At 44.0% G+C, this 26,373-nt stretch overlaps 2 protein-coding genes and 1 long non-coding RNA gene across 3 annotated transcripts; all 3 read left to right on the forward strand.

Moving 5' to 3' along the window:
* The first annotated feature begins 14,120 nt into the window (after positions 1-14,120).
* LOC115249588 (uncharacterized) lies at positions 14,121-17,870 on the forward strand. Its single transcript, XR_003888263.1, has 3 exons — positions 14,121-14,410; positions 14,509-17,469; positions 17,782-17,870. It is a non-coding gene; the product is annotated as an uncharacterized lncRNA (long non-coding RNA).
* Positions 17,871-17,933: 63 nt separating this feature from the next.
* Positions 17,934-22,654, forward strand: mcm8 (minichromosome maintenance 8 homologous recombination repair factor; the record flags this gene model as incomplete). Its single annotated transcript, XM_011603070.2, has 20 exons — positions 17,934-18,084; positions 18,205-18,270; positions 18,366-18,448; positions 18,534-18,683; positions 18,761-18,858; positions 18,946-19,144; positions 19,229-19,314; positions 19,442-19,587; positions 19,663-19,737; positions 19,833-19,968; positions 20,055-20,085; positions 20,174-20,311; positions 20,402-20,462; positions 20,568-20,648; positions 20,845-21,040; positions 21,112-21,325; positions 21,403-21,612; positions 21,706-21,782; positions 21,908-22,097; positions 22,241-22,654. Coding segments are annotated over 20 exons (2,481 nt in total), but the record flags the coding sequence as incomplete, so codon positions are not given.
* A 95-nt stretch (positions 22,655-22,749) lies between these two features.
* On the forward strand, positions 22,750-26,017 carry crls1 (cardiolipin synthase 1). The gene is made up of 7 exons (XM_003963844.3): positions 22,750-23,343; positions 23,631-23,768; positions 23,840-23,969; positions 24,049-24,134; positions 24,251-24,319; positions 24,395-24,486; positions 25,432-26,017. The coding sequence occupies exons 1-7, from the start codon at positions 22,903-22,905 to the stop codon at positions 25,523-25,525; spliced, it is 1,050 nt and encodes a 349-aa protein (XP_003963893.3). The 5' UTR covers positions 22,750-22,902; the 3' UTR covers positions 25,526-26,017.
* The last annotated feature ends 356 nt before the right edge of the window (positions 26,018-26,373 follow it).

Consider the following 26,373-nt stretch of genomic DNA (forward strand, 5'->3'; position numbering starts at 1 on the left):
AAGGTTGAGAAGCGTCAGCGTTCAGGTTTCTGTGCTTTCGGCAGGTCTTAATTGGCCTGGTGACAACTGCTTTGCCATTAGGGTCGACTTTGACAGGCTGCTGCACAAACTGTTTCTGCGTTCTTATATAACAAATTAACACAAACGTGCTGTCTACACCAGCAGCAGGGCCGGCGGCGGGCTGCATGCTCAGTGCCTGACTTCCTTCTTCAGCTGCAGCATTCCCATTGTGAGAGGGCGTTACATCAGGGAAAGCAGATAGAGCTCATTGAATAAACATGGTGGGCTCAGCACGGAATTTGCGGTTGAGAAAATCCCATCGTGTGTGTGTGTGTGTGTGTGTGTGTGTGTGTGTGTGACGTTTTTTCCAGAATGATGTGGCTCGGGAATACTCACAGTCTCTATTAAGCTCATCCCACCCCCTTATGAAGCCAACCTGATGCAACAGTTTACCAGCCCTCACTACTGGCTGCTGTTAGCCATGATCAAAGCACTGCCCATCTCTTTGTCTTCTAACTCCCTCTTTCTTTTGCCCTCCTCCATTTCTAATCCAATGCCCTAACGCTGACTCATTTCATCAATATTCTTTTCCCTTTCCCACTCTCACTTTCTCAAACACATTGCCCCCCCCCCCCCCCCCCCCCATCCCCGTATAATGTCGTCAGATGCTGATCAAAGGACTGTCGCTCTCATTTGCTCGGCCTCTTCAAGGCCTTTTTAGCTAACAGACTGTGGGCTTAATGAATGCTGCGGCTTTGTTTGATAAACTACTACAGATGTTACATGCTCTGCAGACATACCTGATGAATGTCGTGACTGCGCACAGAGGCTGCACATGAGATATGACAGGCAGGCGATGCCACAGTCATCTTTCAGGAGCCACAGATAAACTTTGGAGATCCATTACCTCAACATTATTCAAATCGCTTCATTTTTCATTTTAATATTTTTTGCCCTTCCAAATTTTAGGGTTACATTGGCAGCCATCCCATGAAAATAATTAGCATAAAGCCACACGACCCCCACAGAAAGTGCATCAGCATCAGTCCAGGAGCAAAAAGCCTTTAAACACAGCAAACTCTGTCAGATATGTGTCAAAAGGAGGGATGCACACATGCACTCACGGTTGGTGACAGAAATGGTTTGGCTGCGAGGAGGCGACTGTAAACGTGTGACATCGAGCTCACCAAGAAAATGGCCGCCCGACCCCTTCTCACACACACACACACGCACACGGAAACAGAGATTGTCAGGAAGCAGAGTAGCAGTGCCAAGGCAAATGAACCCGCTTGAAATGCAATTCCCGTAACCCCGTAAACACGCCACAACATGCACACAAACACACAAAGTCTGGCTGAGGAGTCCCAGCTTTCTCATTACAGCTGATGGATAGATTGAAGATTGGGAGGTGGGATAGAGGGTGAAAAGTGATCAGGAACTAAAGAGTGAAGGGAAGAGAACAGAGGTGCAATTTGAGGTAAAAAGAAGGAAACAACCACAATAATGTGAAGGAGTGGAAACAGAAAGATGATGGAGAGAGAGCAAGGGATGATGGGAGATTGTGTTGAGAGCTGTATTAGACACTGTATGGCGGCGATGGGATTAGATAGAGTGTGTGTGTGTGTGTGTGTGTATGTGTGTATGTTTCTCTCTCCCACAGTGGAAATTGTTGTCGGCAGGACCCCAAATGACTGTTTTCCTGCCTGACAGAAGATAACAGAAAAAAAAATACTAACAAGGGAGCATGATAGGAGGAGAGAGATGACGGTGGGAGGATAAAGGTAAACAGAAGGAGAGATGGATGTGGACAAAAAGGAGAGAGGAGGGTTTAAAAGTCACAGATCATTGGCATGAATACATGTTATCTGGAACAATATTGACTTTAACCATCAGGCTGTCAGCAACATGCTCAGTATTTCCAATTCTTGATGAATGAACGGTTGATAATGTGACTGTAACTCTTGGAAATGATTTGGGTTTTTTAAAATCCTGACATGGTCTTGGCAGTTATGGTCCGAGAATATAAAGGCCCAACTGTTTCAGGAAGTACAAGAACTTTATACGCATAACGTACCTGTTGATTCATACAAAAAATGATGTTTGATTCCAAGTGAAAACAAAATGAGAAATGGCAAGAGAGGGTTAATGTTAGCCTTCAGCTGTGTTATTTAGGCCCGTCCAGTTCCCATCTGTGCTCAAATTCAACCAGCCCACATTTGAAAGAAAAAAAAAGACATCCAAAGCAAGGTGAAAGAAAAGGCTCCACTTTGCTTCTTTTGCAGTGGTGGCGACATTGCCCTTCAGAGTCTAATGTGTTTTGAAAGAGGTGACCATAAAATGGAGGCAGACACATTCACAGTGGGCTGGCACATAAATAACACACCTGAGAGGTTGGGGGGGCAACAGACAGGAAACCTTCAAAGCAGCGAAAATACAGTAAAACCTTCCATACAGTGGGAACCTTCCTAAATGTGCATGATATGTGTGTCTAGAAATGATCATTTCACTCTAACGATAACGAATCCTGCACAGGTGGCAGATGACCCCAATTGACTGGATCTGATCCGGCGGCTGCAGATTTGCTCCATCATGCATGCAAATGCTGTGCTTACCTGCAGCTCTAGGGTGAAATATTTATTTATTTATTTGGACAATTTGTTTTCTTCCTGGTGCAATCGTGCAAGTGCAGACTGGCACGGCTTCCATCAAAAAAGAGTATTTAAAGATCGGTGTTTTAGATCTTTGAACAGATCAACGCTAAAAAGAAAAGAGATGCATTTAGCAAAGAGCTTTCTTTAGTAGTGGCTCGTATGATAAATGACAGAGGGTGTTTTTGTCTGTCTCCGTGATGTGTGCACCAAAAGAAAGGAAGAATAAGGTCTAATGGCCTCACTTTTATTTCACCCCTGAGTGGAGGAAAGCAGTTAATGACCTCCCCGGCTCCTCTCTATCTCCGTGTCAACAGACACAAAGGCCTAAACATTAGGAGGAACTCACCACTTGATTAGTTTTCGTCCATTCGGTGCCAGGAATATGTCATCGGCGTGTCATCAGATGAGGCTTGGGTCAAGTGAAGAAGGTAGAAAGAAAAACAAGCAGAAAAACTGGCTAATGGTGTAGTAATACTGTGAGGTTCTACCTGTGTGCTGGAACAGAGGACTACAACACGCCGTGCTCTAGGATCTATCCCAATAATAAAAATGACCGCTGCACGTGTAACATCCAGACCATCTGGTAGAGTTAACTGGTCAAACTGGACCAGCGTCCTTTTCTATGGACAGGTCACCACTGGTTGCACAGACTGACAGGTGTGTGTTTTTGTGTACATGCCTGTGTCTTCTTCAGGGATGTCTGGACACACTGATCTGATCAATTGCCTCTAAAAGAGGAGAAAGCTGGAAAAAGAAGAAAGATAAGTGGGTCATGTAACAGGTAGACTGACAGGAGGTCGTGGGGACAACTGGGATGAGGCACAGCATGAGGGGAAGCGAAGTGACAGCCGCGGCTTTGCAAGCAGACCTATAGGAAGTGGAGGAGAGGCTGATAGAACAGGACTTGAGGGTTGAAAGCAGCATGGAAGGAGAGGAGACTGAAAGGTGACAGGAATACTTGGGGGTGACAAGAGTGGGTGAGGGCACAAATGACAGAAAGAGGCTACAGGGGGTGACGACGTGAGGGAGGAAGCTTTCATGGAAGAAGGCACAGAGAAGTAGCAGGTGGGAGGCTTACGGGAGGTCAGAAATAAAGGGCACCACTAAAGGTTGGAAGAAGAGGCTGTGAGCAATGACACCAAGAGTTATGGAGGGAAAGAAGCAAAGCAAAAGCCGAATGTTCCAGCTCTAGCTGTGATGCCCTTCACCTCCCGTAATCTCTGTTCCTCCCTCAGCTACCAGGTACGTCTGCGCGTGTGTGTGTGTTTCAGAGCCATGAGGGTGCATCAGACAGGAACGGAGGCCTCCCAAGACACTTGCCCTACTGTAGCTCCAGTGGTTTTCAGGCAGCAAAGAGCTCGGAGGGCTCTCCCAGAGTGACGAGCCTCCACAGCAACCTTTCCACCAGGCCGCCTGTCAGTCAGTGTTTTCTGTTTCAGCTCATGCCAAGAGGAAGACTCACAGAAATAGCAAGCTCCTCGTCTGTTGCAAGAGTGATGCCTCAATCTTTTGCATCCTGATTCTGGAGAACAGCCAAAGCAACTCAGCGCGTCTGGCTCATTTAACAGAATCAAGCACAAACCCATCGGATGCTTCAGAGATTTCTACTGAACACATTGCCAGCGTGTGTAGACGGCTGTGTGTTTCACTTCAATCGGGCATTTGACATCGTTATGATCAAACAACAGCCAACAAGACTTTCAGAAGTCGGCAAAATATCTGGTTTATTGGCAAAATTGGAAACAACAGTAAGTGAATATAATATCAGCAAACTTTAAAATAGTGTTTGCTGATAAGAACTTTTCTTGGTCTCCGTTTTATTCTATTAAATCTGACGATTAAAAGACCTTGTTGTTAATATTTGCAGTAAATATTCGGGTAAATCGTTGCCTTTTGCATCGAGGAATGTTTCATTTCATAACAGTTGGGTAGTGACTGATTCCCTTAAATCAGAACTAAGATAGCTTTAGATGCACATGTGTTTGTGCATGTGTGTGTGACCTATTTTAGCCACAGCTGTCTGTGAGTAGAGATGTTCACTGCAGCATACAAATGATGTCAAAGGCCAGAGAGGGCTGATTAAAGCCAACGTAACAGAGATAATGTCAATCAATTCTGCCACTAAATGCAGGTTTGCTAGTCAAGCAAATGCTGTCAGATCACTATGAGCTGGGAGAGAACCAGAGTTCCACACTTCTAATAGTGCTAATACTTTGAATAATATGATGAAATAAATGAATTTCTCCCCATATTCTGCATCACCATGTTTGACTGAAATACATTTATATACTGGAGCTTAAATAAAAGATAATGAGAAGAAAAATCTAACGTTTAGACATTCAACCTAAATTATCCATTTGTCTGTAATTCAAAATAATTCCAAGCTTTGATTTGATTCCCACAGAGAATATTTGAAATTAAAGTAATTAAATAACAAAACTGAGTGTGGCTGCATACTGTTGTGATATTGAACTGAACATGGCAGAAAACAATCAGTATATACTTTATCCCATTTTCTCCTGAACATACAGCCTGTGGTGGTTTTCTGCCTGATTTCATTTCATTCTCACTCCTCTGCGCTAAATATAATCCAGATTGTCGTAAACTTTATTTCTGCTTTAATTAGAGGGAGCCAAACTTGTACCGCTAATCAAAATCCTCCTGCCTTTTCTCACAAGCTGGGTTTCACAACAGAGCGTGCAGGACAAACGGATGTTTTCTCCCTCCTGGAACAGAGACAGATTTACATAAAGCATTGATGCAGCACATCAGAAAACAGACTCTCATCCAGGATATCCAGCTCCACCCTGGTGGGCCTCCATATTCTCGAACAACATGATACCATGGGTTAGGGTGCACAAGCTACAGTGCATTTGATGCCTGTTGTGGCCGCATTTCACCATAACCTGCTGATCCTTTAAGTCCATTGCCATCATGTCTTGGAATATAAATCCACCATCCCTGCTGTGCTGCTGCTATCACAAGCCCAAAGGTTCACAGCCACTCTGAGGACTTGAACCCTGCGCCAGATGCACGGGGTGAACTTTCACCCTTTGAGCTGCTGTGCTCCTCCACGGATGAACGTGGGATTTTTTTTTTTTTTTTAATATTTAATAAAATAGCATTAAAGTACCACAGGTAGCAGAGGCCCGAAGGTAAACAGCTAATGAATTCCCTCTCTCCCTCTTGGACCAAATCATCCAAATAGCAACCGGCACCTCCGGCTCAAAGGCAGACGGATGGCACAGATCCAGGGAGAGAGAGCGAGAGTGTGGAGAGGGGTAGCAAGAGAGGTGGGTTTAAACGAAAGAAAGGTAGAAGAGTGGAAATGAATAAACAATAGAAGCAATAGAGAGAAATTGGGTAGTGGTGATTTATGGCATAGCTAATAAAGACCTTAAAAACATCTGAATCTGAAGGACTTTGTCACATTTGATATTGCAACAAAGTTCTACACCATTTATTAGTTTCCATGTTGTCTTCTCAGAAGGTCCAACCAGAATCCGGCCACACAGCTGAGATCTCGCTTTCATGTTACCAATTAGCCAAAAGGATGTCCAGCACAGCCAAAGATTTGAACTAAAAATAAAGGCTTTACTTCAACAGTGGACAGATCACGCTTAAAAGACTCATCATCAACGTGTGTCAGGGTCGTGGCATTTCAAAGCATCCAAGCGGGTTGCATCCCCCGATACTCTCCGGTTTGTTTTTAATGCACTTTTACATTATACAAATGGTTTTCCTCTGAAATTTGAGGGTGTACTTTGTTCTGAGTGGCTGCTTTGTTCGGAGCCTTCTTGCATTGGCTGTCACCTCCTCTCCTCAGAGGTGGTCTGTGGGCCATGAAGGTTGCTGTCATGTGCTTTTAATTGATTGCTGTGGCAGCAGGATATTTTCACATAACAAAGATCATGTTCCTTTTACACATTTTCCTTTGAGTCAGGTTCATATGATGAATAATATATGAAATAAAACTATTTTTAGGATGAACATAGGCTCAGAGGATGGTGCAGCATTCCTGTTTCTGTATTTGTTGGATAAAATAAGCTCAGTGTTTGTCTTCTCCCCACAGTTTTTATGTCAACTTATTAGCTTTTGTGTTACTGGAGTTACTGGGGTTCTGTTTGCTGGGCTGTCAGGCAGTGATTACCAGCGTTTAAAGTTCAGCAGTACATCAACGTTTGACTTCGCACATAAATCTGCACACGGGGTTGAGCCGATCGTTGCTGCTGCTCCTCTTGATGCAACGCACAGCAGAGCAAACCAGAGCCGATGGAGCCATCAGCCGCGGCCCCTCGCCACCCCAAACAGGCTTCGTGTCCACATTGGTCCAAGTCCAGATTGAAGGCGGCTAGTGTGAAGTCCATTCTGAAATCAGACCCGTGTTAACGCAGCTGCTGACGACGTCCTGTCTGTGGCTCAAAAGACGCCGCAGCTGCGCAGAAATGCTCTGATAAGCGTGATGGCGAGACGCTGTGGTCGCGGCATTTGCAAGTTAAGCCTCCTTCTTTACGCTTTCAGACCTGCAGACGTGAGCGGCTCTGCTGCCGTTTGTCAGGCCAGTAATGCTTCTCGCCAAACGTCCCGAATGCAAGATTTACAGCAAGCCATCAATATGTCACAATAGGGGAAGAGTAACGGGCAGTTAATCTGCACGCTGATGCTGCTGGAAACGACTGGAGCGCAGAAACAGCGTCTGCATGCATAATCTCCCCAGAATAGGAACTCTAACTACATTTTGTATGCAGACTACATGCCCATGCAGTCCTGTGGTATCGAATGCCAGAACTTATGAGTCAATTAACTGACAAATGAGGTGATTATATTGAAAGAGTGAGAAGACCATCCATGGCCCACTTTGTTATGTGAAAATATCTCTTAAATAGCATCTTTAAAAAAATCAAATGTGTTTTCCACAAACACAAATGATCTACTGCATTTATGACTCGTCGGCTTGGCTGATCAAAGGAGCTGTGAAGAGCCTGTAAGCCTTGAACAGCCCCGACTATCCGTGTGGTCGTTATTTAAGTATAAAGAGATCACAAGTGTAAATCTACCAGCAAAGAGGAGGAAGGACACCTGGAGAAGAAATGCGTCCGAGGAAGCTTTGTCAGCTCCTGAAGTAAAAAAGGAGGCTTATTTACCTTTTACTGATGGGTTTTTATAAATACCACTGCAGCTCATCGATGACTTCAGGAACAAAACGCCACAATCTGCACTTATTCTGTATTCCATCTATTAGGCTTTATTTGGGATATAGGAGCTGCATGGCTGTAATGACCTGCTGGGAGCAGCTTGAAACGCGGCCTCGTTCATAAATGAGCTGCCGCTGATGTTCAGCATGAAATAACCTTCCACACGCTCATCCGCAGCAAACTGAAGTCCTATTTCCCGGGTCCAGCGTGAGCTCCAGATACGCAGCGGCGCGCTTTGATTTCAGGGAGCTGACAGACGAATATACAGAATAATCGAGCCACCCAGCTGTCAGTCAAACCTGCGGTTCCGAGAGCTTTGCCTCGACGTCCTCTCACCTTGCTGAATTGTTCAAGCTGGGTGAGGGAAGAGGGCACGTCCACGTGCATGCTAAACACATGTTTTCCCATCTTCATGTCTTTTTCTGTTGCATTCTGAGCTTTTACAATAAGACCGATAAACAATTTGATAAAAACCCACTTTGTGACATGCACACCTTGAGTTTTTGGGCTGTTAGATGGCGTGATTGCAGTTTCTGAAAATGACACCTGGAGACAATGAATGAGATTCAACCCTTTTGTGGAAACAATTACCACAAAGCCTATTCTGAGTCTCATGATCGAATGCTGTGAGCACAGTGTTGTCAGTTTGACTTTGATCATTATTCATTTTCAGATCATATGATGGACAGATTTCCTGTACTCACCTTAAAAAGTTCAAAGAATTCTCAGAGGAATCCAGATTTCACCCAACAGATCCGAGGATTTGTCTGCTGCAACAGCATAACTCTCCAAATTTAGGATTTCATGCCCGAACCCATCAAAATAGTTTCTGCATTCTGCTCTGTACATTTCTAGCATTGCGGCTGTGTTTTTGATGCCAAAGTTGAGAATTTAGTTTTTGGGGGGGACCTTGTGTGTTTGTTGGAACAAAACATACCAGCAAGGAGAGAGAATGGGAAGACTGGGCCTGCCCAGGAAAACTGCGCCTGCAGCCACGGGATGCAAAGCCTGTCCTGCAAACGCCAGCTCATCGTGTGCCTCCTGTTCAGAGCCGCCACTTGCTTTTTTGGGACAGGTCCGAGATGAGCCACAGGCGGATTCTGCCTTTTGATCGTATATCAATAGGCTAAACACGAGCTAATTCACAGTTGTGGCACTTCCAGACCCGCCTGGTGGAGTCCAGCTCACTGAAGGGGCAGAACTATTATGCTAATTTCCTTCTTTTTATTCCTCTCTATGTCTTGCTGCTATGACCTCCAGCAAGTAACACCCCTGTTTTTATGCTTCCTTTCATCACATGGACACAATAGCTGTTTTCTTATCCCCTCTTTTCATCCCCTCATCTCCCCTCTTATCTTGATTCCTCTCTGTTAAATTCAAATAACCATTTTGTGCGATATGGCAACAAATAAATAGCCTACTAATCCAGTGTGATGAAACCCTAAATGAAAATACTATCACTGGGGTTATCTTCTCATAACTCCCCCTGCTGTAATCTCTTTACCATATCCCTTTGTCTCTACTTCCCCCTCCCTTTTTCTTTAGTCCCTTTTACCCGGTCGTATTTTTCCCACTTCTCAGCGGGGTGGCTATTGGCAAATCGAACGAGGCAGAATTAATTGTCATTCGGCATTTGTTACTGCTGGTGCTGCTTTTTTTCAAACCAGTAAATTTGGTTTGGGGGGAGCAGGAGGGCAAAGAGGTGCATGTCTGGGGTTGACAGGAGGGAGCTTTACCGGGAGAGACAAAAACAGATTGCACCCTGCTGTCAGCCAGGACGTCCAGCCTGTCTGCGCTGCTGGTGTTTCCCACCTGCCTCAGCACAATTTTAGCTGCCCGTCATACAACTATACCGGGAAAAAAATTAGGCACCAAGGGCAACTTTCAAAGTTCCTTGCAATCAAACAAAGGTCAGCCGTCATCTGCAGCTAAAAAACGCACAAAGCTATTAGGACCTGAAGCACAGAGGCCCATTTGGGGGTAAACATTACCACCTTCTGCACAAGAGACCACCGAGTAATTGTCTTTGTTCATACACGCTTCTGAGAAGCTGCCAGCACCAGTAAGAACCGTAGCGAGCTTCCTGTTCTCTCTGCGTCTGTTGTCCTCGGATCAGTCAAACGCGGTAATGAGGGCTCCTTAAGCCGCCACACTCAGCTTATTGGGTGCTATGACAGGTCTTTGCCGTGTGTGAAACAATTAACACATCTGGGTTCACACCCATTAGCGAAAATGCTAAGCCTCCCGTCCTGATGCAGCTTTCACTTCCTGTGTCTATCTTTATCATTCAGTCAGTAATTAAATCATTTGATCGAGTATAAAGATGCAAATTAAAATCAAAACGTCGTCATGATGTTACCAAGCACCTCAGAGCTGGAACTCTGGCAACACCAGATTTTCTGGGATGTAGAAAAGTTTGGCAACTATGTCTCAGAGCTAGGTTATAAATGCTATCCATACAGTGACAACATTTAATTCTCCCTCAAGATTAATGTGGATGTCAAGTGCAGACAGAGCGATAAGGCTGTAAGGAAACAGGTGGGGATGGAAGCAAAATCACCCCACTGGAGTTTGTGGAGCTCACTTAATCTTCCAGGGGGAATTTTTAACTCTAGAAATGTAAAGTAGAAGGCTGTAGAGAGGGACAAAGACATGGCTGCAGATGACATCTGTCCTCTTTTTAATTTCCATTGTCTATTGCTTATGAATCTATGAATGTACCTGCACCACTGCAGTTTGACCTGTTGGTTGTTGGTACCAAAGATAAAGATTCGATTGATTTCTCCTTGAAAGACACTTCCCTGGTGTTGGGAAATACGTTCAAAACACTCTGGCACCTACCAAATTCTTCCCCTTCCTATTTTAAAAGAGTAAAAAAAGTAATGCCACTGTCACTTTAAGTGGTGTGGAAAATCTGCTGTAATGTGCAGTACTGTTACTATAGCATTAGCGCCTTATTCCTGGATCTAAGGATTCTGTATATAATGGTCGAGGAAAGAATGATCTTTCCTGGTATACAGCTCTAAAATAAGCTCAATTTTCTGTTTTTATTAGGCCATTTTCTGTAACTGAATTTGTTGTTGCAAAATTATTTGGAAAATATACATTTAGTCCTTGTTGCTGCCTCGTGCATAATTTATGGAATTGTTACCATTATGCAGCGCATTGCGACAACTATATTTTATTTTGTTTTCAATTAATTATTCATCTACACACTGTTCGCTGAGCATTTTCTCACATGGGGGGACACGAGTCTCATTACAACGGTTTCACCTCGACAGAGCTGATAGAGATTGACAAAGAGAGAGAAAGATTTGCAGATCCTGATGGATAACAAGAAGGAAGAGACAGAAAAAGAAAGGAAGCCCATTTTAAGGACATTCAGCAGAAAAAGAGGGCAGTGAGGGAGAGAAATAGATGGAAAAATAAAGGTGGTGTGGAGGCACTGGGGCCCAGCTGCAGAGGTCTGAGGTTTGTTAAATAGCTATTTGATGGAATTGGTAAAGCTGTGAAGCCTGTGACACTGTCAAACCACAGGGAAGGAGAGGGAGTGAAAGAAAGAGCAGACGCCAACAGATCAGTGGGGATGAAAGTAGAGGAGAAACTGGCTTTTTGAATTTAAAGTGGGGCCATTCTGCCCTCTACAGGCCATGACTGGTGCTGCAACAGCGCGGGTCGCTGCGCAGCCTGTTTTCTTGTTTGTACGCGTTTGCTAAATTAAATATGGCAGTTTACTTCACACCTCAACCTGCTGAAATCACATTGTTGCGTTTCAAAATACCTAAATTTTGCTACCTCTTGCTTCTGGCTCCATTGATCATGAACCCAAGCAAAGGCAAAAATATAGATTGTTCCTCGTCCCTCTAACATAATTTTGACATTAAATTCGTCCCAGGCCTATACTGCAAACACTTTTATAGACTATATTAGCGATAATAAATTTGCTCAAAGGAAATTATGCAGCATATGTTATTGAAGAATCATTTTTGGCAGAATTCACACTTGTGGTGTCATCTCGTGCTACTGGTAGCAGTTACATAGTGCTAACAAACAAAAGTGATATTATTCAACCAAAACGGCATTAACTGAGCTCTCACTGTAATTTTACTTTAAAGCACCACGTCCCTGAACAAAACAACACATCCTGGAATCAAAGCACAATAAAGAAAGTCTAGTTTTGTGATTTTCCCTCGCTCCCCCTTCTTCAGTTTTCTAGATCGATTTCTCTCTTTGAGGACAGATTGTGAGAAGAAAACAGAGGGGTTCAATCCATCATCCTGTCTGCCTGAGGCCCCGTGCCACAAACAATACATTACTGGGTGGTATCTGAAAGCATCTGCAGGAGCCTGGCACAGTTCAAAGCTATAAGCACAAATAAACGGAATGGAACCACACGCAGCTCATTTCAGATAATTCGAGCTGTCACTCGCCTCCGCGAGCACTTTAGAAGCATTTAGCATAGATCTGACAACAAGAGGGTACATCATCCCCGTCCACAAGCAGCCGCAGAGAGTTTCTTTTTGTGCCTCTGCTGCAGGAGAAGCAAGAGAAACCAGGAGCCCCGGGTTCAATCTACCACCCGTCCTGCCAACAATTAGGGTGGGGGTCTTACTCAAGGGCACAGCAGCACTGGTAATTAGAGACGGGAGCCGTACTGTGTTTCCATCGGATCTAAAACAGACTGTCCGTCCAGGGAATAAAACCTGTGACCTTCTGGTTGCAATTGTTTGTGCCCAACATTATGAAGTCGATTTTTCACCTCTGACAGACCATCACATTTGAAAAACACGTGTGCATTTCTTGGAATAAACTTCTACAATATTGTTCCTCTGAGCCTCCCGCTAGTCCCAGTAGTGCATTCGACTCCCCTCTCGTGTCAAAGTACTTCCAGGTTCTCAAAGTTCCAGAAGTTGTTTAAACCTCCTTGTTGCAGTTGTTTCTCTTTTGTCGTGTGAATAGTCGATCAAACTCTGGTCACACCTTTATTACTCTCCACTCTTGCTTTGTGGGCATAAACAGCAACACCAGCAACAACGCAGTGTCATACTCTTCAGCATCGTAGAGCACTCTGGATGGGACGCCATGGTAAAAAATTATTAGATGTTCCCATGATACAGTTGTTATATAAATTAGTTATGTTAAAAAATATTAAATGCTCCTATGATACATTTGTAATATAAAATAGTTATGTTAAAAGTTATGACATGTTCCTATGACACAGTTGTTATATAAATTAGTTGTGTTTCTGAATAAATAAATAAAAACACCAACTGAAGAGTTGGAGGATTTAAGCAGGAAAAAAGCAGGAAAGCATGCAGGAATTTATTTATTTATTTATTTACAGTATTTTACAACAAATAGTCAATATTACTTATAGGAAGGTTTTCCCAATTTTGACCTTCGTCAAAGTGTTATTTAAGTATATATCAAGTTGCAAGTTGCTAAAGTTGCAATACTGCTCATTGTAGCACCATGATGTGGGTTTTTGCAATCTTTCATGGGCCTAAGATGGTCTGAAATAGAAAAAGGCAGCTTTAGTTCATTCCTTCAGCTCCAGCAGCAGCCTGACTCACAAAGCACTTCTGTAGCATGAAAAAAATGCAGAATAGGTGAGGCAATGTGGTGAAATTGGCTCCGAACAGCATGTCGGCTGACTAATGACGGCTGCTTCGTGTAATATCCATGTAAGAAAAGTGAGGCAGGCTGTCAGTTTCCTCGGCAGTTACTATCAATGAAAACAAAGTGGTCTCTGGGTAAAGGCCGCGAATCAGAGTTGGTGTGGAGGCTCATTAAGCAGCATCTATCTTTCTCTATGAGCTCTAATTGAAGAGGTCCCTCGCAGTGCTGGTCCTCCACCTATCCAGTCGTCAGGACACGAGAGGAGGTTGTTTTCCCTTTATGGCTCCCTTGTCTGGTTTGCTGGTCTGTTATATATTTTTAATCATTGTGTTCATTTCCCTTCTCTTAGATATTAATATAAACCGGGTTTGATTCAGTGTCTGCAGGGCAAATATAAATAGTGTCCTGCATTTTACAGCGTAAAGCGTAAGAGATATTTTCATTGCTGGCGCAAAAAGAACTCATTCTGCCCTTTCAGAGACAGAAATAGATTCCTGCTATACCTGCTGTCAGGGCTAAAATGCAGAAGAAGACTGAGTCTAGAACCCATCACAGAAACACCCATGTAGTTTATTTGTTAATGGCAGCGGACTTTAGCCATTTTTGTTTCAACTCGGACTGATGCCCTTTTGTGCCTTTGCTTCGGATCAACACCCATAAAACTAGCTGCACCCCGCCGGCATCTCTTGGAGGGCTTCTAATCGTGAAACACACGGAGCAGATGTCGTTGACTCAAATACAGGAGGACAGGACAGAATGCAGATTTTCAGATCTGCTTTAGTCATGGGAAATCAGCGCAGCGGCACGGCTTTGAGAAGCACTCAGTGAACGTCTTTAGCAGCCTGGAAACGCAGCCTGATTGATAGGTTTTGTCTCCTCTGTGCCTCTGGCTTTACAACCCACTGTGTGCCAACAAGACTTATATGGAAGATGACTCGGAAAATGGTTCTTATGAGCACATTTTATTTCCCTAAATTGGAATTTGCTTACTTACATATTTCTTTCTTGTATTTAACGCACTCATACCATTTATTTCTTATCAGTGCAGTGAAACAAAGTGTTCCGGCTGGATCTGGAGTGATAAATGCTCTCATTGACTGGTGTCATGTGACTGAAAGGGTCATTGGGTGACGGCTGAGGGATCTGGCTGATGGAGTGCACCGTGGGTTCCAGACTGGATGAACCCAGACCGCCTTTATTGTCCTCTACTTTCCATCCCTCCTGGGCGTGTTTGTTACACCTTCTGGCTCGCGGCTTTATCTTTATAACAGTCATGTTTCGGAGCTCGACACTCTCTTTGATACTCTGATAGCTCTTATTTAATGATGTAACTGGGCCTTTTTCATCCCAGGGATCGTCAGCTCGCTGGAGCAAGTCGTGCTCCTATTTTCATAGTAGCATATGGCAACACTCTGCTTAGTGTCAGTCCCCTGAGAGCAAGGGGGGAAATAAAAAGGGAGTAATCCCTCAAAACCACAAGAAAAAACTGTTAAAGTCATGCTCTCCTAATGGGCTTAGAAAAAGACAGTTTTCTTTTTTCAGCGGTACAATTATATTTCTGTTGGACCTGTTAACATTTCGCCTCCCCAGAAATGGTTTTTACTTAACTCCGCTCACCTGAGCATGTCCTCTTCTAGTCCCCTTTTCAACGTTTTAAAGGTTTGTCAGGCAGCGGGAGACAGGCAGCAATTGGTCCAGGAGATAAATTGAGCCGACAGCTGCAAGACTGGTAATCCTCTGAGGCAACTTCCACTGTCAAAGTGAGTCCACTGAAAGTACATTCCCACTGCCAGGCTCAGGTTGGATTGGTCAAAAAAAAAAGAAAGAAAAATACAGAAAATCACAGCACAGACGAGCTTTTCTGGTGAGTAAAAGGTGTTGAGACCTGTCCCTTTTACCGACAATTACCAGGAGCAACATGCATTGCCTTGCAACATCCCTACCCTGTAAAAACTACCGGGTAATTGTTTCTTTCCATCGTTGCAGCCTCAATCCGCTTGTTTTAAAGAGCCGATTGTTGTGAGCTAATTGTCGCCTCTTGGGAAATAAAAATGAATGTAACTGAATGGGTTTAGCCGGAGCGCATTTCACAAATTTGGTTCAAGCGAATCTGCTCGTAATTGTATGGAGGAGAGAAACTTTTTCAGTGTGAACTCCCGTGTCAACTGAAACTATGCTAACTGTACGTTTGAGTTTCATAATAGTAATTCCAAATGCTCCCAGTAATGTTGGGGTGAACGTGTCAGCAGGATTCGGGAGCTCTTTATTTTAACTTCCTGTACAATCGCTCTCCGCTGTGAGGTTGTGGGGTCAGAGTGGGAACCCCACGACCTCACAGCTTCTGCTCTGTGGTAATTACTGACCCCCACCTGATCCTGCAACTTTGCCGATGGCACCGTAGTGGTGGTGGTGGCTGGGTCGGGTCATCACGGGGTGGAAACAGCAACGAAGTGGAGCTGCTGCCAGTGAGAGCGTCAAGAGTTAGTCCAAAGCCTTGGTTATGCTGTGGACAGTCACGGTGTGTGTGTGTGTGTGTGGGGGGGGGGTGTTGCTTGAGGCGGGGGCTTGTCTCTGACACTCCAGTATCTCCATGAAGGAACTCTGTGCCCCCACAGCCTCAAAAAGGATACATCCTAAAGAACCTATTCCACTTTGGACATGATATTTTAGGTGGTTGTCATTCACAGACAATTATCTGGCAATATTGCTCAGGAAATAATGATTAACTAATAATAAGTAAATTAATTAAACCTGTTAATGGTACTCACCCCTCCCCCACCCCACCTCCAACCTGCAGGCCACAGTGGTTCAAGTATTGATTTCCTCTTTGTTCTTCTGTCTCAACCTGACGGCTTCATTTGAGTGTGAGGAGATGCATGTGTGGCCCATCTGAGGCATCGCTTAAGCTTAATTCCACTTGTTTTAGACATTCATTGGATTTGATGCTCCATGTTGAAAATAAAATAAAATAAAATAAAACAAGAATAGCGGCACTTGACACCAGGATCAGGCACCAGCTAGTCATTATATTGTAAGATGTAAGCTACCTTACTTAAGGCATTAACTAGGCTGTTATGGTGGAACTATCGTGAGTGGAGCTTGGTGCAGACCAGTGTTTAGGTCTTCAGAACGAGGTCTCCCACACAATCCGGAGCAGAACAGGGGTGCCGCATTGTTAAAGGAGGTGAGGGCGACCAGCACAGGGGAGGAATCAGGGACCATGTGGACTGGAGTGACAATAACCATCTTTTATCTTAACGTCAGAAAGACCAAGGAGATGGTTAGAGATCTTATTGGATCCAACCTGCAGCAATCACCATCCAGGGTGCTGAGGTGGAAGTTGTACCAGCTCACTAGGATCTAATGAATCCCTGCAAATATTCAATCAATCTATTTTACATGTTAGAACTTAATGTTTTATTCATTCATCCAAACTAAACCTTGTATTTATTTGAGTCATTCGCAGGGCTGATGAGGTGGTGGACAAAAAAAAACCAATAATAACAATGAGCGTTGAGCCTCCCAGTTACTACGTAACTTCTATGCTCCATTGGGTTTGTCTCAACATCTTACCTCATAACTGCAAAGACAAGGATAAAAGTCAATCGTGACAAAACAATTTCTGAAAATAACAGCACAGAGCAGCACTTCATAGATTAAACTAGAAAGCTGCAACCATCCAAGGAGCAGGCAAAATCCCAGCTGGGTTTAAGTAGCTGCTTAGATTAGGGACGAGGTGCAGGTGTGTCTCCCTGCAGGTCAATCCTTCATGCCCTCCTTAACCGGGTTGTTAATCAGTTCATTTGCACCCGCGCTCTTCTCTGTAATTCATACACTGGCCACCAGGGGACAGTGCATGCGCGAGAAAACATTTTTGACCACAGAAGAAGAAGCTTTCCCCGATGGAGGGAACTTTGACAGGTTGCTCAAAGTAAACATTGCGTAAGATTAGGGGGTTATTTTCAACTCTAGCTTCATAGGAAGTTCTTTAACGACAAAAAAGGGTTTGTATCCCCGATTTCCACTCGTCAGCGATTACGCGAAGTTGAGTTAACGTTTGCTACGAACGTCATTTTGTTCTGTCAGCACACGAATGTAAAAACGTATAAGATGAAATGATTGTGACTATCCACTGGAAAATCTATTGCTTTATTTTGATTGCATATATATTAGAAGTGCTGAAGTTACGTTAAGTACATCTTCCACAATGTCAGCTTGTTTTATAAAGCTTTTGAACGTTTGTGTTGAATGTTAATGTGTTTAGTCAGCTTAAACATTCTTCACAAGGTCCATCAGTTTTTGCCCTTTCTCCTTAGGAAAAGCAATGAGTGGAGATGGATTCCGCGGAGGAACTGGGATGAGTGGGAGTGGAGGAGGGAGATGGGGAGAAGGAAGCAGTGGTGGTGGCGGAGGAGGAGGACGATGGAGAGGGGGAGGATGGAGGGGAGGAGGATGGAGAGGACGAGGATGGAGAGGAGGGGGAGGAAGCAGCAGTGGTGGTGGAGGAGGATGGAGAGGGGGAGGATGGAGGGGTAGACCATGGAGGGGAGGATCTACTGGAGGATGGGTGTCAAGAGGCGCCAGTTATCCCCAGGGAGGGCCAGGAAACACTCAGAGAGGTTAAAAAAAATCTAAAAATTTACTTTAGAATGTATTGAATAAAGTACAGTTGTAAAAGTAAATCAATACAATGTTGAGCATGACTGCTCAATCATAACTGTCTCTGTTGACCCTTGTAGTCCTTAGTCAGTCTACTCTGGATGTGCTGTGTCCTTACAAAGGATGGACGCTCTACTTCTCTGAAGGTCTGTGTGCAACTATCTAGGAATGCAAAAACACAGAATTATAATGGCTTTTTCACACATCTGTGGTATGTTTCAATGTTTGTTTTACTATGCAGGCTTCATAGAAAGCTCACCAAGTGTGGAGAAGATCAAAGTGTTTGAAAAATATTTCACCTCCAAGATTCACCTGTATAACAAGGTCCTTCCACCGGTCTTTCTGCTTGGGTGACTTCAGCCCTGTTTAGTGATCATCATCATTTAAATCCTTGTGTATTTGTTGACAGGATGAGATAGAGCGCCAGGGCAGTGTTCTGGTGGATTATGCAGATTTGACTGGAGACCAGTCTGTATGTGATGCACTTCCTGATCTGACCACAGCGCTTAAGGAACAGCCACAGTTGATGCTCAACTGTTTGGGATTAGCTATCCACCAGGTAGTGGGGGATAAAAAGAAATGCTGCCTGCTAGTCAGATCTGTTTTTAATACAGTGTTTTAATGTGCATGTTTCAGGTGTTGACAGTTGATTTGGAGAATCAGGCTGCTGAGTTACAAGAAGAAGAACTTCCTGTTGCCGTACCAATCGTCAACATCCCCCACATCAGTGCACGGTGATGCCAAATGCAATGGGTTCTTTTCCTGTACATGGTCTTCTGCTCATGAATGAACATGACTCAGTTTTCGTCGATCATCCGCAGGCTGTTTAACTATGAACCTCTCACTCCTCTGCGGATGCTGCGCGCCAGTGCGTTCGGGCGGTTGGTGTGTGTGAGGGGAACAGTGGTCAGAGTGAGCAGCATTAGACCTCTCTGTACACGGATGGCGTTCAGATGCCTGGGGTGTTCACAGACGCAGTCTCTTCCTCTTCAGCAGGGGAAGTATGCAACACCTACCAAGGTGCGCAGAACTAAACACGGATTCAGATTTTGACCCTATATGTAAATAACTCATATCACATGATGCATATGTATGTTTTCATAGTGTGGCATGCCTGGATGTCGGAGTCGTTCTTTCACACCCTGTCAGAGTTCTCCCATCACACAGACGGTAGACTGGCAGATCATTAAGTAAGTTCAGCATTGTGTGGTTTATCGAAACATCTATTTTGCTAATCATTGGTCCAGGGAAACTTTCTTGTGTACAGTTAAGAATTGTTATGATATTGAAGTGTTCTGGTTTTCTATGCTACTTCAGGGTCCAAGAGCTGATTGCTGGGGAGCAGAGAGAGACTGGACGAATCCCACGTACTTTGGAGTGTCACCTTACCGCAGATCTGTGCGACAGCTGCGTGCCTGGAGACACAGTGACTGTGACAGGAATAGTTAGAGCTGCAAATGATGGTACAGACTCATATAATGATCATGATCATTCCTTTCAGTGACTATGAGTATAACCGTGCCTGTCTTTTTTGACAGGAATTTCACGGGGGAAAAAAGATCAGTGTATGTTCCTCATCTACCTAGAGGCCATTTCAGTCAGCAACAACAAAGGTACTGAACATATGTGTGATTTAACAAAAAAAGATAGGGGTCTGATGATTTTAATGTAATGGAGCAAAGAAGTATTATTTTTCATTTTTGTGTAGGTCAGCCGACCAAGTTCAGGCAGGGGTCAGGAGGGTCCCTCGAAGATCAGCCTGGAAGGGAAGAATTCACTCTGAAAGAGTTGTATGCTGTCCAGGAGATTCAGTCCCAGCCCAACCTGCTGAGACTTATTGTAAAGTAAGATTACTGCATTATCAAAAACACAGCTTATCAACATCAGGCTGCCAGTGTGGGGTCTGTTAATTCACTAATGTATCTTTCAGCTCTCTTTGCCCCTTGATCTATGGCCACTTGGTAAGTTTATTCACTGATACTAATCATATTTGTTTTGCAGAAGTGTTCAGTTATGTTTAGTCCATGTTTTTTTCTTCTTTGTTTGTAGCTCGTGAAGGCGGCGCTGACTCTGGCATTGTTTGGAGGCAGGCAAAAACACACAGACAAGAATAGCGTCCCAGTGAGGGGGGACCCACACATCATGATCGTTGGAGACCCTGGACTGGGAAAGAGCCAAATGTTGCAGGTAGCACATGAAGCATCTTAAATAATCTGCACTTCCTCAGAAGTGAAGGTTTAGAAAAAGTACCTCAATATTGCACGTGTTTATTTGTAGGCAGTGTGTAATGTGGCTCCCAGAGGCATCTATGTGTGCGGCAGCAATGCGAGCACAACAGGTAATATGTAGTTGCCTTTATGTTATATGATAATAATTATTAGCATCATTATTGGAATTATCAATAATAATCAGCATTTTGTCATATCACTGTCTTTATTTTTAGGACTGACTGTAAGTTTATCCCGAGATGCAACAACAGGGGATTATGCTTTAGAGGCTGGAGCCTTGGTACTGGCTGACCAGGGTATGAAAAATGATCTATATGATAATGATCTACAGTCCTGTTGCACAGCAATGGAGTCAGTTTAAACATTTCGGATACATTTTCAGATCAGATGTGAAAGATCGACAACACTGATGATACGTTAGCTCTCGTGCTTTTGACGTTGAGAAAAAACTCCTTTTTTGTTTCAACTCTGTCTCTTTTTTTTCCTCACCAGGCCTGTGCTGCATCGATGAGTTTGATAAGCTGGGGCACCAGCAGCAGGCTCTGTTAGAAGCCATGGAGCAACAGTCAGTGAGTATAGCTAAAGCTGGAATAGTTTGCTCTCTACCTGCCAGGGCATCAGTCATTGCTGCTGCAAACCCCATCGGAGGCCATTACAACAGAGGCAAGACTGTGTCTGAAAACTTGAAGTAAGTTAAAGCCACTTTTTTTTTTTATGTAAGTTGTATTATACTTTATGTTGGTGTATTCTCTGCTTCAGAATGGGCTCTCCTATTCTGTCTCGGTTTGATGTCATCTTCATCCTGCTGGACATTCCAGATGAGTCACATGACCGCCACCTGTCGGAACATGTGATGGCAAACAGAGCAGGAAAGGCCAGAACCACCAGTGCAACAGTCACCAGGACTAACTCGGAATTGGAGACTTCCATCCTATTAGTGCAGTCAGACATGCCTTTGTCTGAACGTTTGCAGGTAAAAATGGAAAATCCTCTAAAAAGGAATACACCGCTCAGTTATTCTCTCAAAAATGTGAATTCACATCTTTGAAGGTTCCTCCAGGTGAAAGCATAGACCCCATTCCACCCTGTCTCTTAAGAAAATACATCAGCTACGCTCGTCAGTACGTCCATCCTTCGCTGTCTCGGGAGGCAGCCCAGATCATTCAAGAGTTCTACCTGTCGCTGAGAGCTCAGGCGCACCCGGGTGATTCCACGCCCGTCACCACACGACAGCTGGAATCTTTAATAAGATTGACTGAGGTGTGACCGGCTGAATATCTGCTGCAGTCTCATATGTCGGGAGAAATAAGAACGATCAACGTGATTTTTTTTTAAAAAAAACATTTTTGGCAGGCAAGAGCCCGTTTGGAGCTCAGAGAAACAGCAACCAAAAGTGATGCAGAGGATGTGGTGGAGATCATGAAACGCAGGTAACGGTCAATAAACCGTGCGGAAATATTAATATGACAGTGTATAGTATTACTCTGCTCAGAGAAAGTATTATAGATTTTTTTTCTGTGCTCATGCTTGGTTACTTCTTCCTGTCTCGGAACAGTTTAGCCGATACATACTCGGACGGCCTGGGGAATCTGGACTTTGGGCGTTCTCAGCTTGGCTCAGGCATGAGTCAGCACAGCGCTGCAAAGCGACTCGTGAACGCGCTGCACTCGCATTCCCAGAAAACCAATCAAAAGCAGTTTGACCTGCAAACACTTCGAACTATGGCTGACAAGCTCAACATCAAGGTGAGCAACGATTCACATATGTGATAAGTAGCCTTGCTATTTCAAGAATTTGAAAAACATATTTCAATGTTCAAGTCATGAAGATGCTTCATTTCAGTCTGATTATGGTATTTATGGTTTTGGTGTGTTTGGGTTCTTTCCAGGTCATGGATTTTGAAGGTCTGGTGAGTTCTTTGAATGAACAGGGTTTTCTGCTGAAGAAAGGTCCAAAGCTGTACCAACTGCAGACTGTGTGATGCTGACAACTGGAGCACAGAGAATACATGCCTGCACGTGTGACTGCAGATGTCAATTAAATGCACTTTATTGTCTCTTCTTTTCAGGTGTACACTTATCTTTAAAAAAAATTCTGAAAGGAAAAAAGGTTCAACATATACTACTTTAAAGCAATCGTTAAAGCCAAATAATACTTTGCCTATACTTTTATTTTTGAAAATATTCTAAGTTCTGTATTTGCAGTAAGTATATTTTTAGTATTGAAGCTTACTCGATAGTGTGATAGTTAGTGGTTAATTACTGTACAGTATGCAATATTAAAAATATATTAAAATCCATATTTTGAGGTTAACATTTTCTTTTTTAAGCAACTTGACACATTGTAGCAAAACAGAGAAACCTTTCAAAATAAAAGTCGCGCAATTAAACGTGTCAACTTTGCGACATTTCCCGTGTATCGCTTTACGGCAACATGGCAGCCCCCTGGTTTGAGTTGGCCTTCGGTCGGCCCTGACCGTCAGAAGTGGAAACCTCATCATGAAGGGTGCTGTGGACCAGGGACCATCAGGTCGGTAGCGGGACGCGTGTGATGATCGTGAGTATGTGGTTTCGGGGAATTTCCCCCGCAGAGAAAATTCACCGGCTGGTGTCCAGTCGCTCTGCGGGTGTGAGCAAGCTCAGAAGTGCCGCATGGCGGCACAGGCACGCACCTGTCAACGGAAGCGTCAAAGAACCCTCATTTAAAGTTTCATGGGTATCCAAACTCAGTGGGAGGAACGGTCCCGGTACTTGCTGTACTGGGATTCTGCTGCCGGGAAATACGACTTCCTGGTCCGCCTGCGGAGTCTTGTCTTCTGCCTACCCCGGTCTTCGCGAGAGATCTGTGGGCAGCTTCCGGTCCCTGCTGACCCTCAAAGCCCGAGGGCTCTGCAGCGAAAAGCCCAAGGAGACACCGGACCAGTCCCCGGCAGAAAACTGGAAGGAAACCAGTCCGATACCCGGACAGGGGCTGTTCAAGTTCAAAGAGTTAGTGAGTACCCAGCCAAGCTTAAAATATATTAGCTGCAGCTAATGGCTGTAGTTAAAAAAAATGTTACTGCACTGATCTCCACAGGGCAAGATTTACATGTTTTTTTTCCTCCTAAATGTTTGATCTATGTTGTTATGAGGATTGAACAAGTAAATAGTAATGTATTCACAGATTAATCCCTCTCGTTCAATATTAAGAGCATATTTAGAGTGCTTTACTTGCTTTGTTACTGCAGCATATTTTGGCATCCCTGGCCTTTGACATGTATTCCAACCAATCTTCTGCAGTACGAGAATCCGTGGACGATTCCCAACTTCTTATGTGTGTGTCGGATTGTGCTGGCACCATTCCTCGCTCATTTGATCATCCAGCAGCACTTTCACCTCAGCCTCGCTCTCTTTATGTTGGCCGGAGCCACCGACCTGGTAATAAACACAATCTAATGTTGTCATTCCTTGTGTTAATATGTGCAATGAATTTATTTAATCTGTCACAGCTGGATGGTTTCATCGCCAGGACTTGGCCTAATCAAAAGTCAGCTCTGGGCAGCGCTCTGGACCCTCTGGCTGATAAGATTCTTATCAGTGTCTTATATGTCAGCCTCACCTATGCGGAACTTATACCAGGTACTTCTCTCTACATATATGAACTGTTGCATTTTTTTGTGCCTTTTTTGATGTCGTAGTTCTCTGCTCTTAACTTTAGCTCCTCTGACGGCTCTGGTGATCTGCAGAGATGTCGGTTTGATAGCTGCAGTTTTCTGGGTCAGATACAAGACTGTCCCTCCACCGGTGAGACACACTCCAGTTAATTTTGAATTTAGTTTGTTAGGTGTAGCATGGGAATGTTTAAGTGGAGGCTTTACAGGAAACGTGCACTTGACGGTCCCCTTCTTTGTCATCTGCAGGTGACCCTTAGTAAGTTTTTTAACCCCTGCTACACCACAGCACAACTGAAGCCCACCCTTTTCAGCAAGGTGACCGACACACACCCAGATTTAAACTACGCTCCCTCTTTGGATTCTGACTGGTTTGTTTGACTTACTCGACAGGTGAATACAGCCGTGCAGCTCCTTCTGGTTGCAGCTTCACTGGCTGGCCCAGTCTTTCAGTATACCGACAGTGTTCCTCTGCAGTGTTTATGGTAAATCACATACTATTTTTCATACTCTTTTGGTGTATTTTAGGATACCTATACTATGATCAAGTGGTTAGAATAATCACATACCGGTAAATTAAGTCAGTTTTTGTGGCATAGTGTATAGTGTGAGTTTAACTGCACACACATGGTCCTATATTTTTTACACAATTTCTGCATGACAACCAGAATCTGTATGTTTTTGAGTGGAAAATAAGACTTATTTATTGAGAGAAACTATCAAATCTTGTATTTGTTTGATGACACCACTAGATGGCGCAATTACTCACAAATCCACCAGTTACTGGCATGGATTACCTGTTCATGGTTGAGATAAGCCTGTCTTATCTTACTACTGCTACAAAAACCTGCATTTTCTGTTGTTTTTCAGTCCATTTGCTTTCATAGATTCATTTTAGTTGCAATATGATGACTTTTGATGTAATGTTACCCTAGTTATGTAGCATTATGGGCTATGGTGTGCCATCCACCGCCTCATTTTAAAATACCAGAGAGGTTTTGGAACCTGGATCTGAAGGTTATCAGGCTGTGCTGACAGTTCACATGTTTGAGGTGTCGGGGAAAAAACGGCTTTAACTTTAGCTGGTTTGACAGCTGCGCAGTGCTGCAAAGGTGATGGAAGAGAGAGAAAACCAGACCATAAGATCAGTTTAAACTGACTCGGAGGATGTTGACTTAACATGAGCTCTTTGGTACAATTACAGAGTTCCCAAGGCTCCTAGTACAGCTATCAATCATTAAATCAAAGCTTTATGAGGCTGAGTTGTGATATCTACATCTGCAGAAGGTGCTTGTGGACCTGTCACCTTCATATTAAACTCGCCCCAGTAAATAATCGAGTTGTCTCCCATTAAAACGACGCTAATTTCAACACTGCTACTGCAACTAAAAGTGGAGGACATCACAGCAAGATGTATTATTGTTTTACAGGTATGTAACTGCAGTGACCACAGCAGCGTCAGGCTACAGCTACTGGCACTATGGCCGGAAGACTGTCCGCCTGCTGAACACTAGATCCCCGTAACGACCGCGACCGGGATGGGGAAAAAGTGCTAAATCGCCACGATGGAGACACCAACAAGCCGTGGCAAAAGTTGGACAGAGCGAGGGATGGCAGACAGGAGCTCTGAAACCAAGGTGCTGTGACAACCGGTTATGGGTCGCCATGGCAATGATGAGCAGAAACCAACCGAGGCCACAGATGGCTGACTGAGGCACTACAGAAACAAACTGCAGTTCGGCCGCTGGACTGGCTGCGAACCAGACACACTTGCACGCAACAAACACAAACATGGATCATCCAGCCACCCCCACACTCACAGACACACACACACACTCACAGACACAGCCCGTCAGCCATTTAGGCACCCGTGTCGAGTACTAGTCAAGAGAATTGACGAGAGCTGCTATTTTTGTTCTTAGCTTTTCAATCAACAGGTGCTGATGTCGACCTGTTTATTGTCACATGAACTGAATTTTTGTAGGTTTATGATTCCTGATTAAAAATGAAAATGTGCTTCGGCTGTGTGTGAATCTGTTGCAGATTATCTTTGCAGAGGGCGGGGGAAGACGCATGTTTAATCTTATGAGACACAAATCTGACCGTTCACCCGTTAGAATTAAGCATCAGGGATTAATAAGTGTTTATGGAAATATGGTGGCACAAAAGCTGCTCGCACTCACGCTGATTCACCTAATATTTAAACAGTTTGATTCGGCCAGATCTTTTTCATACTCCACGCATGCTCATCACAGTTACCAGAAGCCTTTTTGTATTTTAATGTCAAAATTCAAACAGAATTTGTGATTAATGAATATGTAATAAGTCCAGAGTGTAATGTTGAAGAAATGGGGATGGTTCCAATTTTTTAA

Source organism: Takifugu rubripes, chromosome 4 (genome assembly GCF_901000725.2).
Source record: "Takifugu rubripes chromosome 4, fTakRub1.2, whole genome shotgun sequence".
Classification (NCBI taxonomy): domain Eukaryota; kingdom Metazoa; phylum Chordata; class Actinopteri; order Tetraodontiformes; family Tetraodontidae; genus Takifugu; species Takifugu rubripes.